At 60.2% G+C, this 16,601-nt stretch overlaps 1 protein-coding gene across 1 annotated transcript in view; it reads left to right on the forward strand.

Annotated features, from left to right (window-relative positions):
• INTS9 (integrator complex subunit 9) overlaps positions 1-16,601 on the forward strand; it is a 65,024-nt gene extending 48,423 nt beyond the window's left edge. Inside the window, exons 7-17 of the mRNA XM_004614696.2 lie at positions 2,960-3,080; positions 3,816-3,950; positions 7,868-7,979; positions 9,242-9,422; positions 10,698-10,758; positions 11,217-11,388; positions 11,887-12,011; positions 12,468-12,635; positions 13,754-13,852; positions 13,939-14,076; positions 14,170-16,601. Coding sequence (XP_004614753.2) covers positions 2,960-3,080; positions 3,816-3,950; positions 7,868-7,979; positions 9,242-9,422; positions 10,698-10,758; positions 11,217-11,388; positions 11,887-12,011; positions 12,468-12,635; positions 13,754-13,852; positions 13,939-14,076; positions 14,170-14,346 — 1,489 coding nt within the window. The 3' untranslated portion in view covers positions 14,347-16,601. The remainder of the gene's footprint in view (positions 1-2,959; positions 3,081-3,815; positions 3,951-7,867; positions 7,980-9,241; positions 9,423-10,697; positions 10,759-11,216; positions 11,389-11,886; positions 12,012-12,467; positions 12,636-13,753; positions 13,853-13,938; positions 14,077-14,169) is intronic.

Consider the following 16,601-nt stretch of genomic DNA (forward strand, 5'->3'; position numbering starts at 1 on the left):
TCCGGACCATATTTGTTCTTTAATTTTTAACTATTGGCTTTGGGTTTGGGGACACATCAGGCAGGGTTCGGGTCCCCCCAGCTCCGTGCTCGGGGGACCGTGTGGTGATCAGGATGGAGCCCAGCCCCTCTGCAGCCGAGGCCTGCACTCACCCGCCCAGTGAGTCTCTGCAGTAGCAGAGTTTAAATGCCATCCTCGGAGATCAGTGCTCACTGCCCCGGGGCTGGTCTCGGAGTCAGACCTCTTTGGAGAAGAGACACCTTGGCTTCCCATCGCCCCCTCTCGCTACCTGCAGCCTCAGAACACGCAGCCAGGCCTTTCTCCCCACACTCCCTGCCCCCTCCCTGGTCTCTGGAAGGATGATTAATGCACGCCCGCAGCCGGTCTTGTGATGCTCCGTACAGCCCTTGCCTTTCTCTGATCCTCCTTCCTCGGGAACTAGATCGCAGGATGAGGTCATGGGAACAGCGCTTCCGGTGCTCTGTGATCTTGAAAGTCAGTCTTGCCCCACGCCAGCTCCTTGCCGGGCACCTTCTCTGTGAGCCTCCGAGACTCCCTCCTTCCAGCCCACCTTGCTGCTGAGCGCTGACTGGCACCGCCGTTTTCCTCTGAGAAGTCTTCCGGCCCGAGCCCCGGTGCCTCCTCTGTAATCTGAGCATCCCCCGGATGCGTGGCTGTGTCTGGTTCACTCTCGGGGGCCAGTTCTCTCAGGCTAGCCGCGCCCCCTCCTACTCTACACCCCAAAGCTTCTGTTTCAGAACCGAGGCTGCGAGCTTCCGTGGAGACTGCACATCCTTCCTTGGCATCTCTCGTTCACGTTCTCTTTATCACTTTGTTTTTGTTTTGGTTTTGGTTTTTTTGGGTTTTTTTGCTTTTGGGGTCGCACCTGGCGATGCACAGGGATTACTTCTGGCTGTGCACTCAGGAACCAACCCTGGCAGTGCTCAGGGGACCATATGGGATGCTGGGATTCATACCCAGGTCGGCCGCGTGCAAGGCAAATGCCCTACCCGCTGTGCTATCACTCCAGCCCCTCTTTATCACTTCATTTTGCATGTTCAGAGTTTTATTTCGGGATAGGCTGGAGCGATAGCACAGCGGGTAGGGCATTTGCCTTGCACGCGGCCGACCCGGGTTCGATTCCTTTGTCCCTCTCGGAGAGCCCGACAAGCTACCAAGAGTTATCTCGCCCACACGGCGGAGCCTGGCAAGCCACCTGTGGCATATCTGACATGCTAAAAACAGTAACAAGAAGTCTCACAATGGAGACGGTACTGGTGCCCACTTGAGCAAATCGATGAGCAACGGAATGACAGTGATATCAGGATGGAAGGGGCGGCAGGGCCATGCCTGGCAGTGCCCAGGGCTGACTGCTGGCTGCTGGCTCTGTACCGGGAAGTTGCTCCTGCTGGGGGTCAGGACAGGATGGATGGGGTGCCAGGGATTGAGCTCGTTGCCCCCCGCATTGAGTTGGCCGCGCGAGGCTGGCGCCTGTCCCTGCCCCCTCTCCTAGGCGTATTTTATGCCATTCTCTCGTGTGATATCTGCTCTTGTTTTTCTCCCAATTCAGCCTTTGTTCCTGAAGTAAAAAAAAAAAAAAAAAAAAACTCTTAACTGCTCATTGAATTCTGGCACCTCATTTTTAAGGCTTTTTATTTTTTTAATCTTTCCCGTGGTTCTCACATGTTTTTGTTGGATGTTTGTAGCTCTCTTAACACATATTTTGGGCTTCGGTGTCATTTGCAGGGGGCACTGGGGACTGAGCCAAGGGCACAGCTGTGCGTGGCCCCTGAACGTGCCCCACGCCAGCCCCCCCCACACACACACACACTCGCCCTCTCCGCTCGGTTTCATCTCTATTCTCATTTTTGCTTTTATTCTAAAGTCTCTTCCCGTGCTCCTAATACCCTCTTGTTAAGTACCGGCGTCTCCTCACCTCTAGAGAACAGCCCTTCTGTCTGACTGTCTTTAGCGAGGACTAACTGGGCCCTGCCCCGGCTGGGGCCCCTCACCCACAGCCTCCCCACGGAAGTGTGTGTGGCTTCTCCACTCTCGGGGCCGGCCGAGTCCATCTTACTGCTTGTATGTGCTTGGTGCTTCCTCAGGTGCTCTCTTTTCTTCCTTGAGAGTGTGTGAGAGACAGACAGACAGACAGACAGGGAACTAGTATTTCAGCAGAGGACAGAACTAATCTCCATCCCCGCCACCAGCAGCTCCCTGCCCTGTGTCCAGCTGTCCGGTGAGCGGGGCCGTCACGTGGACGGGCCTTCTTGATTGCCTGAGCGCAGACGGCCGAACGTTCTCCTTGTGCTCGCTGGCTGTCAGGGACGCACGTCCTCCCGGCTGGAAAGTGACAAAGGATATTCTGTTTTCCTCTTGAGGCTGAGCCTCACGCACAGTTAGCACGGTCCCCTCCCACAGCCTTGCCAGGCCCACAAGGTCACCTTGCCATGTCATTGTGAACGGGAAGATGGGGAGAGCTCAGAGCGATGATACCATCGGCCCTAAGAGAATGACTCGGGAAATAACAGAGAGAGAGAGAGAGAGAGAGAGAGGGAGAGGGAGAGGGAGAGGGAGAGGGGGACAGAGAGTGGCAGAGGGAGAGGGAGAGAGAGAGAGGGAGAGGGAGAGAGAGAGAGAGGGATAGAGTGGGAGAGAGAGAGAGGGAGAGAGTGGGAGAGAGAGGGAGAGGGGGACAGAGTGGCAGAGGGAGAGGGAGAGAGAGGGGGGGAGAGAGAGAGAGAGGGAGAGAGTGGGAGAGAGGGGGAGAGGGAGTGGGAGAGAGAAAGAGGAAAAGAGGGAGGGAAAGGGAGAGAGAGGGAGGAGGGCTGATATTTTACCATAGAGACCAAAAGAGGCAAATCCGTAGGCTTCTGTTCTTTCTCTCCCCTGGGGGAGTGGCCACCTTAGACATGGGCCCCGCGGGCCCCTGCAGGCCTGACCGTGGCATCTCTCGCAGGCTGCTGCCGTCCCCGCTCAAGGACGCGGTGGAGGCCACCACATGGAGAAGGTGCTACACGATGCAGGAGGTCAACGCGGCCCTGAGCAAGATCCAGCTGGTGGGATATTCCCAGAAGATTGTGAGTGCCACCACCACCTGCGCCGTCCTGGGTGCCCGCGACGGTGCCCGCTGCTTCGGGAAAGGCCTCGGGTGCCCCGTTCCGGCCCCTCTGCCGCAGGGCAGCTGCACACTGGGGTGGAGAGGCGGCGTCTGCCCCTCGTGCCCCGAGTGCTTGCAGGGAGAGGAGACACCTCCCGGCACAGGGCCTGGACATTTGAGTGTCTCTGACGCCTGGAAGCAGTGTGACGAGGTGGCCTCTGGGCCAGTGATCACAGGGACCCCCTTCTGCTGGACTGTGCTGGGCGTCTCCCCCGGGGCGAGAGAAAGAACAGAAACCGACAGATTTGCCTCTTGGGGTGTCTGTGGTAGAATATCAGCCCTCTCTCTTTAAAAAAGTGAATTGGACTGCTCTGGAGCTACTCCCAGCTTGGTGCTCGGTCGCCCAGGGTGGGTGAGGGGGGTCTGAGTCGGCACAGCCTGCTCTTCCCTGGCCCTTTCTGAGGGGACGATTCCCAGCCAGCCCAGGGGTCATCTCTGGCGACACTCAGGCCACATCCCGGCGAGGAGGCCTTGTACAGGGACCCCAGGAGCACCCGGCGGGGTCGGCAGTGCCGCCCGCTGAGCTGTGTCCCCCGCCCTCCATCCCTGCACGGGGGACCTGGAAACGTGGGGTGAGGTGCCACGTGAGCACCACCACCTGGGCTGCATTGGCCACTCTCGCTGGAGCCCGTGGAAACTTCTCGCCCTTCTCCAGGAGCTTTTCGGTGCCGTGCTGGTGACGCCGCTGAGCTCTGGCTACGCCCTGGGGAGCTCCAACTGGATCATCCAGTCTCACTATGAGAAAGTGTCCTACGTGTCCGGCTCCTCCCTGCTGACCACGCACCCCCAGGTAACCCCCGCTCCTCGGTCCTCCGTGCACATGGCCACGCTCGGCACATCCCTGGGCACACACAGCGCACGCTCATCACAGGGCACATTCACAGTACACACACAGCTCACACAGCACACACTCACAGCACACACTAATATACAGTGTACACTTTAGTACACAAGCACACACTCAGAACACAGTGCACACTTATAGTACACATAGTGCACTCAGAACACACAGCACACACCTCAGAACATGGTGCACACTTATTGCATAGTGCACACTTATAATACACTGTCCACGCTCATAGTACACAAGCACACACTCAGAACACAGTGCACACTTATAGTATACATAGTGCACTCAGAACACACAGCGCTCAATCAGAACACAGTGCACACTTATATTGCATAGTGCACACTTACAGTACACTGTGCATGCTCATAGTACACACAGCACACTCAGAACACAGTGCACACTTATAGTATACATAGTGCACTCAGAACACACAGCGCACAATCAGAACACAGTGCACACTTATAGTACACTGTCCACGCTCATAGTAAACACAGCACACACTCAGAACACAAGTGCACACTCAGCACAAAGCGCACACTCATAGTGCACACAGCACACATCGGCGCATACCCAGCACACTCAGTGTCCACCCAGTGCAGGACACACTCCCGGCACACGAGGCAGGAGAGGACTCAGTTCTGGTGGCTTCAGCCCCATGTGCTGCCGAGGGGTTGGGGTCATCCCAGCTCAGGGCCCGTAGGCTGACTCAGTGTGGAGCTCGTGGGACAGAGCCTCCCCCACTCAGGCTCTCCCGTGAGGCGTGGCTGCTCCGAACGTACCAGGGTCCTGGGGAGAGGTGCAGGCGGGTGGGGCGGGGGCAGGAGCGCTGATTGTGGGGACACCCCCACCCTGAGCAGCGTGCCGGCCTTGTGGTGTTCGGGCGTTCTGTAGAATCGAGTTTCCTCTCCGGGTCTCCAGGGGACACGCTGCTATTTTTTCCCCTCTCGCTAGCAGAATTCTGGGCCTTTCCCGCCTACTGGAATCAGAAGCCATCAATGTCCTCCCAGCCAGCTCATTGAATCCGATTCCGTATTGGCAGCCCCCTCATCCCTGATACATTCTCCTGTAAAAGACAGAGAGGGGACTTGGCTGCCAACTCCTGATTTGTCCTGCTTAGATCAAAGCCGTTACGGTACTATTGATGTCATCTCCAGTAAATTATTCATACAAGGTCCGTAAATTTGAAGGGAAAATAAGGTCATGAAAGTAATGAGCAACATACCTAGGTAATTAATTTTCATTTCTAGCTGGCAGCGGCGTTGTACGTAAGGAAGGAATTAGGCTCTCCTTCCCCAGATAATTTCGGGGATAAGGAAAGCTGGGCTGATTGTCCACCACGCCGCGAACCGGCCTGGGGGCCAGGTGGGGGCCACCTGTGCTGCCAAAATGTCCCCGCACCCGTGTCTTCATGGGTGGGGACCTCCCTGCTGTCACAGCAGCCTCCCGCTCTGCATGAACAGTGGGGCGGGGGGGGGGTGCTGGGGAGAGGCTCCTCAGGGAGAGGCCGGGCTGGGGTCTGGGGGGGGGGGGAGGGGGGAGTGTGTGAGGGGGGACGGAGGGATGGCCGGCGCAGTGTGTGGGCTGTGGGGCCCGCCGGGGCTGCCATCTGCGGAGCTCGTGCACATCCCTGGAACTGCACCCCCCGCCCTCACGCTTTCGTTTCTTCTGTGAGCTACAGCGGGCAGATGTCTGCAGGGGTGGGGAGACAGCTCAGATGTCCAGCACAAGACCCGAGTTCAGCCCCCAAGGGCGACCGGATACAGCCTCAGGGACCCCCAGGCACTGCCAGGGGAGGCCTCCCTGGGCCTGGCCAAGCTGCGTGGGGAGTGACCGTGGGGCTCCCTGACCACTCTGTGGGACCCTCGCCCACCACCCGTCCACCCTGACACACACGCACGCACATACTTGCAGGGCCGGATACTGACACACTGCCCACACCTCTGCCCTCTGCCCGCGGACCCCGTGCCCTGTGTCCTGTGTGCTGCCCTTCCCCGCGGTCTGGGCTTCCGTCTACCCCCTCCCTCCCTCCCTCCCTCCCTCCTTCCCGCTCTCTCTCCATGAGTCTCCCCCAGTGGGGCTGGCCCCCAGTGGGTCACTCTCTGGCCTGGCACAATGCCAGCCACCCGGCTGACCAGCACAGGGACCCCAGCTCCCTGGGCCTTACACGTGCTCGTTCCACAAGCCCGATCGTGACCCTCAGGGTCACGAGTATTTTCATCTGCTCCTCCATGGACACGCTGGAAGTTTGTGTGGACATGTGTAGGGACCAGGGGTGCCTGTGCAAGGCAGAGCCGAAGGACGCTGCCCTCTGGTGGCGAAATGGAGGCACTGCGTGTCTCCTAGACCCCGACAAGAAACTCCGCCAGAGCCTGTGGTCTGGCCTGACCCACCCTCCCCTGGGTGGCACTTTCGGATTATGGTGCCGCCCTTGGGTTGCTTGAAGGTTTTTTGTTTTGGGGGTTTTTTCTGTTTGTTTTGGGGGAGGGGTCGGATGGGCCAGACCTGGTGATGCTCAGGGGTTACTCCTGGCTTTGTGCTCAGGAATTCCTCCTGGCAGGCTCAGGGAGCCATATGGGATGCTGGGGATCAAACCCCGTCAGCCACATATGCTTGACAATGCCCTCCTGCTGCCCTGTCGCTCCAGCCCCGCCCCGCCCTTGGTTTCCCTGCCACGCCGCCGCTGAGCCACCCTGAGTCCCAGCTGTGCACAGGCCTGGCTCCCTTCTCTGCCCTCCCGTACACGAGCAGCTCAGAGCCTTGCGAGGGGCATGAGCCTGTGACCGACCTGGGGAGGGAGCGCGGGCCGAGACTTGTGAGCCCCCAGCCCCTCCCTCACATGTGGACACGGCCCAGCCCCCCCCTAGAGAACCTTCTCCCCTCCTGCCCCAACCCTCCCCTCTCTCCCTCCCTCTAACCCTCCCTCCCTCCTTCCACGCGTGCACACTTGCTGGTGAGAGCCGGACATGGACACGCTCAGCCCAGCCGGTTACCCTCTCACAGGGTCATCCTTCATCCGAGAGTGGGGGCGTCGGGCCGCATCAGCGCCTGCCCGCACTCCTCCCCCAGGCCCTGAGGAAAGGGGGTGGCCGGGGCTCCTCCCCGCTGCCCCTCCCTGCTGCCAGGTCTGGGGACTGTTCCTGAAACCGCGGGCAAGGATGCAGGGAGCGGCCATGTCCACCCTCGGCCCTAAACCCCAGCTCCCACCGGGGCGCGGCTCGTTCAGGAGAGGGTGTTTGGAACGTGGGGACAGTGCCCACCAGCCTCCTACAGTGACTGAGGCATCCCCGGGAGAGGCCAGCAGTGCACCCCAGACCGGAAACCCGGCTCTGAGTGGAGGCTCGAGTTCCCGAGCTAGCCGAGGCCACTGAGTCACGGAGACCATGCCGCCCTCTCTGGCCTGCCTCACTGTGCTGCTTGGGCCACAGCGAGGAGTGCCTGGGCCCCCCACCCCACAGGCCCCACTGCAGGCGGGCAGCCCTGCCCAGCACCACCTGGGGGCGCTGACATCCTGATGAGGCGTGAGGGCTGCATTTTGGAAGGAGCAAGGCCTAATGGAACTGGGCCGTGCCACTGGGCCTTTCCATGGGACCAAACCAGAGACTTGGTGTCCGGGTCTGTGGGCTTGACTGCCGCTGCCACCCTCAGACAGGCACAATGTGCTGTTCCCCTCAGACAGGCACGCTGCCACCTTCAGACAGGCACACTGCCACCTTCAGACAGGCACACTGCCACCTTCAGACAGGCACATTGTCTGTGCTGCCCTGTGGTGACTGCTCACGGGGAGGGCGGCAGTACGGGGGCAGCCCCACTGCAGACGCACCCATTCTCCATCACCGGGTCTGGCTCTGGTTTTTCAGCCCATGGACCAAGCATCTCTGAAGAACAGCGACGTTCTCCTCCTGACGGGCCTTACCCAGATCCCCACCGCCAACCCCGACGGCATGGTGGGCGAGTTCTGCAGCAACCTGGGTATGTGCATACCCGCATTCGGCTTGGCGGGCTTCCCCAAGCCTTCCCACACCCTCGGGTGCCCCACCAAGGGCTCTCCCCGCTTTATCCCACGTGCCCGAGCCCATCCTTTCAAATTGCCTCTGGCTCACAACACGGTTCCTTCTTTTCCTTTGGCTTTTGTTGAGACACACCCAGTGGGGCTCAGGGTCTCCTGGCTCTGTGTCACAGTTAAGTCCCAGCCAGGGGTCGAACCCAGGCCTCCCACCCACCAAGATCCCGGCTACTGGGCTCAAGTCTTTAACATTTGCGATCTGACAGTGCAGTTAGGATGGTGAAACAGGAGCTGAATTGGTTGGCACTTTAGACAAAACTCAGCATCATCCCACTTGGTCCATATAGGAGAGTCTTAGCCTTGAGTTTTGGTGGGCGCGGGGTGGCCGGACACATACAGGGTGTAGGGCTGTGGCCAAGGGCAGGGAAGGACCAGCCGGCTCAGCCACAGAGGCACCAGCGCTGGTCTGCCGGGGCCTGCGGGCTGGTCTGAGAACCAAACAGGAAGCCCATTTGCGAGGGATTTTTAAGTCAGTTCGGACGTCACTTCCAACTTATTTTTTTCCTTTTTGGGTCACACCCAGTGATGCACAGGGGTTACTCCTCGCTCTGCACTCAGGAATCATTCCTGGCAGTGCTCAGGGGACCATATGGGATGCTGGGAATTGAACCCAGGTTGGCCGAGTGCAAGGCAAATGCCCTACCCGCTGTGCTATCACTCCGGCCCCTTCAGTTCCAACTTTTTAATCAGCCACAATTCGCATCTTCAGTTGTCGAGGATTTTCCCGTAGACTGAGTGTGAGGGAAAGAAAGTGTCCCTGAAATAAGTCGAGGGACCCGTGTGATAGCAGAGCAGGGAAGGTGCTCACCTTGCATGCCGCCAACCCGGGTTCAAGCCCCCGCACCCCAGGTGCTCCCCTGAGCCTGCCAGGAGTGAGCCCTGAGCACTGCCAGGTGACATCCTAAGACTAAGTCAGCTAGACTACCTGGGTGTGTTTCCTCCGAGGCCACCAGCGATGGCCAGAAGCCGAGTAGAGACAAACCCAGCAAAGTTCTGACAGGAGAGAAACAGGATGGCGCTGGCCAGCCTGACACCCCTAGGCCCCACCAGTCCCCGCACTGGTCCCTAGCCACCTCCGTGCAGTGAGGTGCCTGGGAACGAGCTCGCAGGAGTCAGGACGGGGCCCCGACACTGCCTGCTGACCCTCCACCCCGCTGTCCACCCCCAGCACTCACGGTGCGGAACGGAGGGAATGTGCTGGTGCCCTGCTACCCGTCGGGTGTCATCTACGACCTCCTGGAATGCCTCTACCAGTACATCGACTCGGCCGGCCTCTCCAATATCCCCTTCTACTTCATCTCCCCCGTGGCCAACAGCTCCCTGGAGTTCTCCCAGATTTTTGCTGAGTGGTACGTTCGTGTTCTGCGTGGACAGTCTGAGGCATCGTGTTCTGTGTGGATGGTCTGAGATGTGTTCTGTGTGGACTTCTGAGATGTTCGTGTTCTCCGTGACATGCCCATGTTCTGTGTGGATGTTCTGAGATGTCTGTGTTCTATGTGGACTGTCTGAGATGTCCATGTTCTCTGAGACGTCGATATTCCGTAAGAATGTTCTGAGATATCCGTGTTCCATGTGGACGTCCTGAGATGCCGTGTTCTGTGTGGACATTCTGAGCCATTTGTGTTCTCTGTGGACGTTCTGAGATGTTCAGGTTCTGTGTGGACGTTCTGAGATGTCCGGGTTCTTTATGGACATTCTGAGATGTCTGGGTTCTGTGTGGATAGTCTGAGGCATTCGTGTTCTGTGTGGACGATCTGAGACATCCGTGTTGTGTATGGACGTGAGACATCCAGGTTCTCGTGGATGTCCTAAGATCTCCAGGCTTTGTGCGGATGTTCTGAGACCTCTGGGTTGTTTGTGGGTGTTCTGAGGTGTATGGGTTGTTTGGACAGTCTGAGGCATCTGGGTTCTGTGTGGATGATCTAAAACATTATGTGGATGTTCTGAGACCTCTGGGTTCTGTGTGGACTTTCTGACACATCCATGTTCTGTGTGGATATTCTGAGACATCCGTGTTCTTTCTGGGTGTTCTGAGACGTCCTGGTTCTGTGTGGACAGTCTGAGAAGTTCGTGTTCTCTGTCTGAGATGTCCATTTTCTATAGGATAGTTTGATTCACTCCACTGAAATAGTGACCATGGAAGGTCCCTCCTGTGTGAAACTTTGGCTTGGCTGTTTCTTCACACCTGCAATGTGAGGATGTGTGAGACAGCCAGTCGGCTGAACTGCCAGGGGTTAGCAGAACCATAGTCTCAAGGAACTAAGAGAGAAGGCAAACCTACCAAAAATTATGTTCTCAAAGTTAAAAAGATAAAAATAAAAGCCGAAACTCCTTTTGGCTGCAATTTCTAAAACCATATCTAATGAAAAAAACTGGCATTTCAGTAGCACCGCTGACAAAATTCACTTTTATTAGAGCAAAAAATGGCTTAGAAATGCTCAGGTGGGTAAGACACTGAACCAAGAGGAAGTTAGCGACTGAGATGACCCGGGCACACACCTGCACCGGCATCCCCGGGAATCTGAAGGGGCAGGCGATGCTTCAGTAGCTGGTGTGTGCACTGCGCCCAGCAGGGGGCAGCAGACGCCGCCCTGCGCCCTGGCTAACTTGGCTGTTCTTCCCAGGCTGTGCCACAACAAACAGAGTAAGGTGTATCTTCCAGAACCGCCGTTCCCGCACGCAGAGGTAAGAGAACAGGATGCTGGGCCCCAGGGCTGAGGAAGGGGGGTGAGGGGGGATTGAACTGAGGGGTTAGAGGGTTAGAATATCCCCCAGCCAGACCCGTGTCCCGAGCTGCCCTCGCGCCCCTCTGTGGGCAGGGAGAGGAATTCACTGAGCACTGCCCCCGAGCAGAGCAGACAGTGTCGGGCGTCAGTGGGACCACACTGTTCTGATGTGTCGGCAAGCTGGCAGTGTCCTCGGAAGCCCGGGAGTGAGCCGCTGGTGTGTTCCTGACACGGGCACGTTGTCCCGGCCCCTCCCGGGACCCGCGGGGCCACTCCTGGCCTGTGAGGTGCTGGTTGTGCCCTGGAGAGGGTCCCCGTGCCTCGGGGCGGAGGCAGCCCCGACGCCCTTCTGTGCCCAGCACCGGTGCCGGGCGTCTGAGTGCCCACGCCCGGGTGCGCCCGGGGCTGCCCTCGCAGCTCATCCAGACCAACAAGCTGAAGCACTACCCCAGCATCCACGGCGACTTCAGCAACGACTTCCGGCAGCCGTGTGTGGTCTTCACCGGCCACCCCTCCCTCCGCTTCGGGGACGTGGTGCACTTCCTGGAGCTCTGGGGCAGGTCCAGCCTGAACACGGTCATCTTCACAGGTAAGCGGGCGCGGCAGGACCTGCGGCCCAGCCGCAGCCCGCACATGAGCGGGGAGATTCCCGTGTAAGTGCCAGTGAGCCGGGAACGCCAGGCGGAGAGCGACAGGGTGCCGGGAGCCTCCTGCCGCCGCTCGCCCCGTGGCTGCACCCGTGAGCTGCGGGTGGGGAATCTCGCCCCTGGGGGGTGGCAGGGATCTGTCAGGACACCCAGGAGGGCTAGGCCTGAGCCCCTGGCCCGGCACCAGCCAGCGTGCCCACGCAGCAGTCATTTCTGTGAAGGGCTGGGAGCTTTCAGAACTTTGTTTTTTAACTTGTTCCGGGGCCACCCCCGGCAGTGCTCAGGGCTTTCCTGACAGTGCCCAGGGGGTCAGCAACCCCGGCCCACTCTCACTAGGTTTCTTCATGACTCGGTTTCTCTGCTAAAGAACTCAGCCCCCCCAGCCCGTTCCCCCCTTTGGGCCCCAAGCAACCCCCTGCCTCCCTCTGGCCTCTCCCCAGAGCCCGACTTCTCCTACCTGGAGGCGCTGGCCCCCTACCAGCCGCTGGCCATGAAGTGCATCTACTGCCCCATCGACACGCGGCTCAACTTCATCCAGGTGTCGAAGCTGCTGAAAGAAGTGCAGGTGAGCACAGCCGACGCCACTCCTGTGGGGGCTGGGCCGAACCGAAGTGGCCCCTGGCCCCTGCCCGTGCCCCGTGGTCACATGCACCACCAGACCGGACTCATTCTAAAGCCGAAAGTGTCCAGAGAAGCCGCACCCAAGGTCTCTGCTTCCTGGTGGGAGAGTCACACGCCAGCAGGAGGCTGCGGGAAGGCGGGGGGCACTGGGCAGGATGGCCCGGTCACCAGCGCTGGGTGGGGGTTTTCTCCCGCAAGGGCAGAGGAGTCTTGTGAACGGGGTCCAGCCTGTCCCACAATGGACTTTGGCCCCGTGGAGCCAGGCCACCGAGACCACAGGCATGGGCAGTGAACACCCGCGTGACCAGTCAGTGCCCGAGACTGAGGCGGAGGGGCCCAGGGACAGGAAGGGGCCCGGCCACTGGCCTCACACCCACCCCCCCCTCTGCCCCCGCCGCAGCCGTTGCACGTGGTGTGTCCCGAGCAGTACACGCAGCCGCCGCCCACACAGTGCCACCGCACCGACCTGATGATCGACTGCCAGCCGCCGCCCATGTCCTACCGGCGCGCCGAGGTCCTGGCACTGCCCTTCAAACGCCGCTACGAGAAGATCGAGATTGTGCCCGAGGTGAGCGCCGAGTCCGCCCCATCCCAGCAGGATGCGCACACACAGCCACACACATGTGGACTTGCGTTTATTGCTGTGACTCGGGGACCAAGTTCAACAGAACAGCCTGTATGTACGTGTGTGTGTGTGTGTGTGTGTGTGTGTGTGTGTGTGTGTGTGTGTGTGTGTGTGTGTGTGTGTGTGTGTGTGTGTGTGTGTGTGTGTGTGTGTGTGTGAGAGGGCCGGGTCCCGAGTCTCAGGATGGGAGTCTCAGCCTGGCCTGCCTCTGCTTTCCTGCTGCCCACACAGTCCTTGGCCTTCTCTCCGCCCCACCCAGGGGCGGCGGGGCTGACCCCAGGCCCGTTCCCGGGAACCCAGGCTGAGCCTCGGCTGCTGCCCCTTCGATAAGTGTATGCCCAATCTTTTTCATTTTCCCAGTTTCCTTTCTTTGGCTAGAGCGGAAATAACTGTTCCAACTTCGCGGCAGTCCTTTCTCTTGCCATAAAAATGAACAGTACTCACTGCATTCAAATCCAGACCTTCCACCAGTGCTAACTCCTCTTGGTCAAAAGGTTATTTAGGAGAAAAACACTTTTTGGGCAGAGCTCAGAAGTTTCCCGCCAGGGAGGGGAAGTTTCCCACGGATCCATTTTTCCAAGTTTATGGATTCTGCTTGGGGCCAGACCGCCTGCAGGCTCTTCCCGCCTCCCTCAGCTTAGGGTTCCTGTTTCCGGTCTGTGCTTCCTCTCCCGATTAGCTACTGAGCCGGGGGCTCTCAGGCCACCTGGGGGGCCACTCTGGCCCCGCTGCCTTCTCCCCGGAGCTCTGTGGCCGGGCTTCTCTGGGAGAGGTCTCTGAGATGATGGCTGACACCTCTTTAGGTTTTGTGCCCTGCACACCTGTTTCGCAGCCCTCCAGGCCTGCCTCTGGGTGTCAGCCAAGCTTCGAATCCTTGCGCTGCCCGTGTGCGGTGAGGAACGGGTGCACATGGGCACGGCTGTGGCCCGGCGGGTCAGGTTTCACTGCTTTGCTCCCCTCTTCTGGCTGGTTCCTCGCTCCCTGCAGATGGCATGAAGGGAGGGAAGCGGGGGGTGGGGGTATCCAGCATGACCGAGTCCCCCACCCCCGCCTGCTGGCAGCTGGCCGACTCCCTGGTGCCCACGGAGGTGAAGCCCGGCATCTCACTGGCCACGGTCTCGGCCGTGCTGCACACGAAGGACAACAAGCACGTTCTGCAGGTACGGGGGGCAGGTACCCTCCCCCTGACTCGCCCAGCCCCAGGCGGGCCCCACGCCCGAGGCTCAGCCCCCCTGTGCCCCTGTAGCCCCCACCCCGGCCAGCCCCGCCCCCGGGGGGCAAGAAGAGGAAGCGGGCGAGTGAGGACGTGCCGGACAGCAAGGGGGTGCGGCCCCTGCTCAGTGGCTCCATCCCCCTGGACCAGTTTGTGCAGACCCTGGAGAAGGTGAGCAGGCGGGCACAGGGACCCGGGGGCTGGGCTCGGGGAGGGCAGGCGGCCCGTGTGTCCCACTGAGCCCTCTTCCCGCCCACCCGGCAGCACGGCTTCAGTGACATCAAGGTGGAGGACACGGCCAAGGGCCACCTGGTGCTGCTGCAGGAGGCCGAGACGCTGATCCAGGTGGAGGAGGACTCGACCCACATCATCTGCGACCACGACGAGGTGCTGCGGGTGCGGCTGCGCGACCTCGTCCTCAAGTTCCTGCAGAAGTTCTGAGCCAGACACGCACGCGAGGGCCACGGGGCTGGCCGGCCACTTTGCTGCAGGGCTTGGGGGGCATGGCACCAGGCAGGGGTGCGGCCCACAGTGCCTGCGCCTCAGGATGGCCCCCGTGCTGCGGGGAGGCACTCGTCCCTGTCTTTTCTATTGCGCACCCGTTTGTTAATAAAACTTATTTTTATAGACGTATCTGTGCCCCGCGGAACCTGAAACCCACACATGGATTTAGTGTCTGGAAATACGGGAAGAGCATGAATGTATGATCTGGAGAGGGACGGGTGAGGCCTGGGAACTGCTAGGGGTGACCCGACCCCAGCCCCAGGAAGCAGCAGGCAAGCCCCCGTTCCCTCACCCTGACCAACCCCTGACCAAGTCTGGGCAGGCCTCAGTCACAGGAAGCCCCGCGAGGTGGATGCCACGAGCCCGCACGGCACACGTGCCAGTCTGCAGCGGGCCGGGCAGCCCTGGGCGCGCTGGCCTGAGGGTCAGTCACTTCTCCAGCTGGCCCGCAGCTGGGCCCCAGGAACCGTGGGAAACTCCCTGGGACTTAACCGGGGTGTGCAGGAAAAAGGCGTCTCTGGCGTGGCCGGCAGGGCCCAGGATGCCCGCACAGGTCCTGGGGTCGGTATGCTGGGGCCAGGGATGGAGTGAGCCATGGGAGAGGCCGCGAGGCCATGGCAGCTGTGGAAACCGAGGCCGCATGGTAGGTACACAGCAGGGCGGCCGGAACTTGCTTCAGTCATGTGTTTATAAAAGGAACATTCTGGAAATGCAAAAAGTCTCTTTCACTTGCACTCCCGAGACATCCAAATGGGCCTGGAACAGCTTGGACTTGCCCAAGTGGTCACAAGGCCCACGGGAAGCCCAAGAGGCAGGGCAGGACAGGACCTCTGTGAAATGGGCCCCACTGAGGCAAGAGTGAGGGAGACGGCCCCACGAGCGAGGGAAAGAAGCGCGACTTTCCTTCGAGCGGGGACACACAGGGAGGTGGGGGTCGCCACCCCGAGACGCCTGAGCTGCCTCAAGGACAACTGAAGCAGAGGTGGGAGCAGCCACAGGGCACGACTGACCCCCCAGACCAAGGCGGGCAGGTGGGACTGGCACAGCCACGTCCACTCCGGCTCAGCGAGGTCCTGACAGCGGGACAGTCGCCGAGAAGCTGCTGGAGAGGGCGAGAAGCCTGTGCAAAGCCCCGTAGTCACGTTTCTTTGCCCCAAGACGCAGGGCCGAAGCTCCAGTGCTGGTCAGGCCACGCGGTGCCGGGCTGCACCAGGGATGGGCGCACGGCTGCATGCTCCTCCCAGGCCCCCACCCCGTTACTCAGGCTGCACCAGAATAAAAGACAAAAACTTGAGTCCCAGAGTCTTTAGCCAGAAACGGATCAATACTTCAAGGTTCTATATACTGGCAGACACGCCGTGGCCGAGCGGCAGGCGCCAGGAGCAGAAAGCGCCACCCAGAGGAGTTCGTGAACCAGATTCCGCAATGGAAAAGCTGCTCACGAGGAAACAGCATCAAGAGAACGGGTGCGCAAGCAGCAGAGGGGGTGACGCTCGCAGAACACACTCCAGCGAACGTAGCAGGGCCCGAGTTGCCACCCCTAGAGCCCCAAGCCCACCAACGGCTCAGTAACCCCCAGGTAGGCCCCAGCACCCCGGCTCCGATACAAAGAAAACACAACAGAGTATTGTCGGCCATAAAGAGAAACGAGCAGCCAAGCACAACCCCGAACACAGGCCACGCGTGCAAGAAGCTAGTGGTGTGGGCTCCCGGGTGCAGAAACCCGAGCTACGGGGAAGGGAGGGGACGGGCCTTGAGGAAAGGCAGACGGTTCTGGCAAGGCCTCACTGTTGCCACGGGGGGCTGTACACACAGACCTTCGCCTGGTTCCCTGTGAGCCTCCAGCCACAGTGTTTTGCCATTTCCAGAGCAGAAGTTCAGGAAGTTCAGGTGGGAGGCCCGTGTGCTGCCCACCCACACCAGGGATGACCCCACCCCAGACATCATCCAGGAGCGGGAGCCAGAGAGGAAGAAGTCCTCCCTGCCCTGTGCTCCCCAGCAGACTGACCCAGCGCTGGTCCAACTTCCTCTGTGTGGGGTCACGCCCAGCGGGGCTCGGGGGCACCGGCCGGGTGTTCGGGCGTCACTTCCGGCGGTGCTGGGGCTGGAACCGCCCTGACTCTGGCCTGGCAGCTCAGCAGCACTCCGAGCTAGGTGGAGCGTGACCGTGAGAAGCAGGGGAGCACGCAGAC

Source organism: Sorex araneus, chromosome 1 (assembly GCF_027595985.1).
Source record: "Sorex araneus isolate mSorAra2 chromosome 1, mSorAra2.pri, whole genome shotgun sequence".
Lineage (NCBI taxonomy): Eukaryota > Metazoa > Chordata > Mammalia > Eulipotyphla > Soricidae > Sorex > Sorex araneus.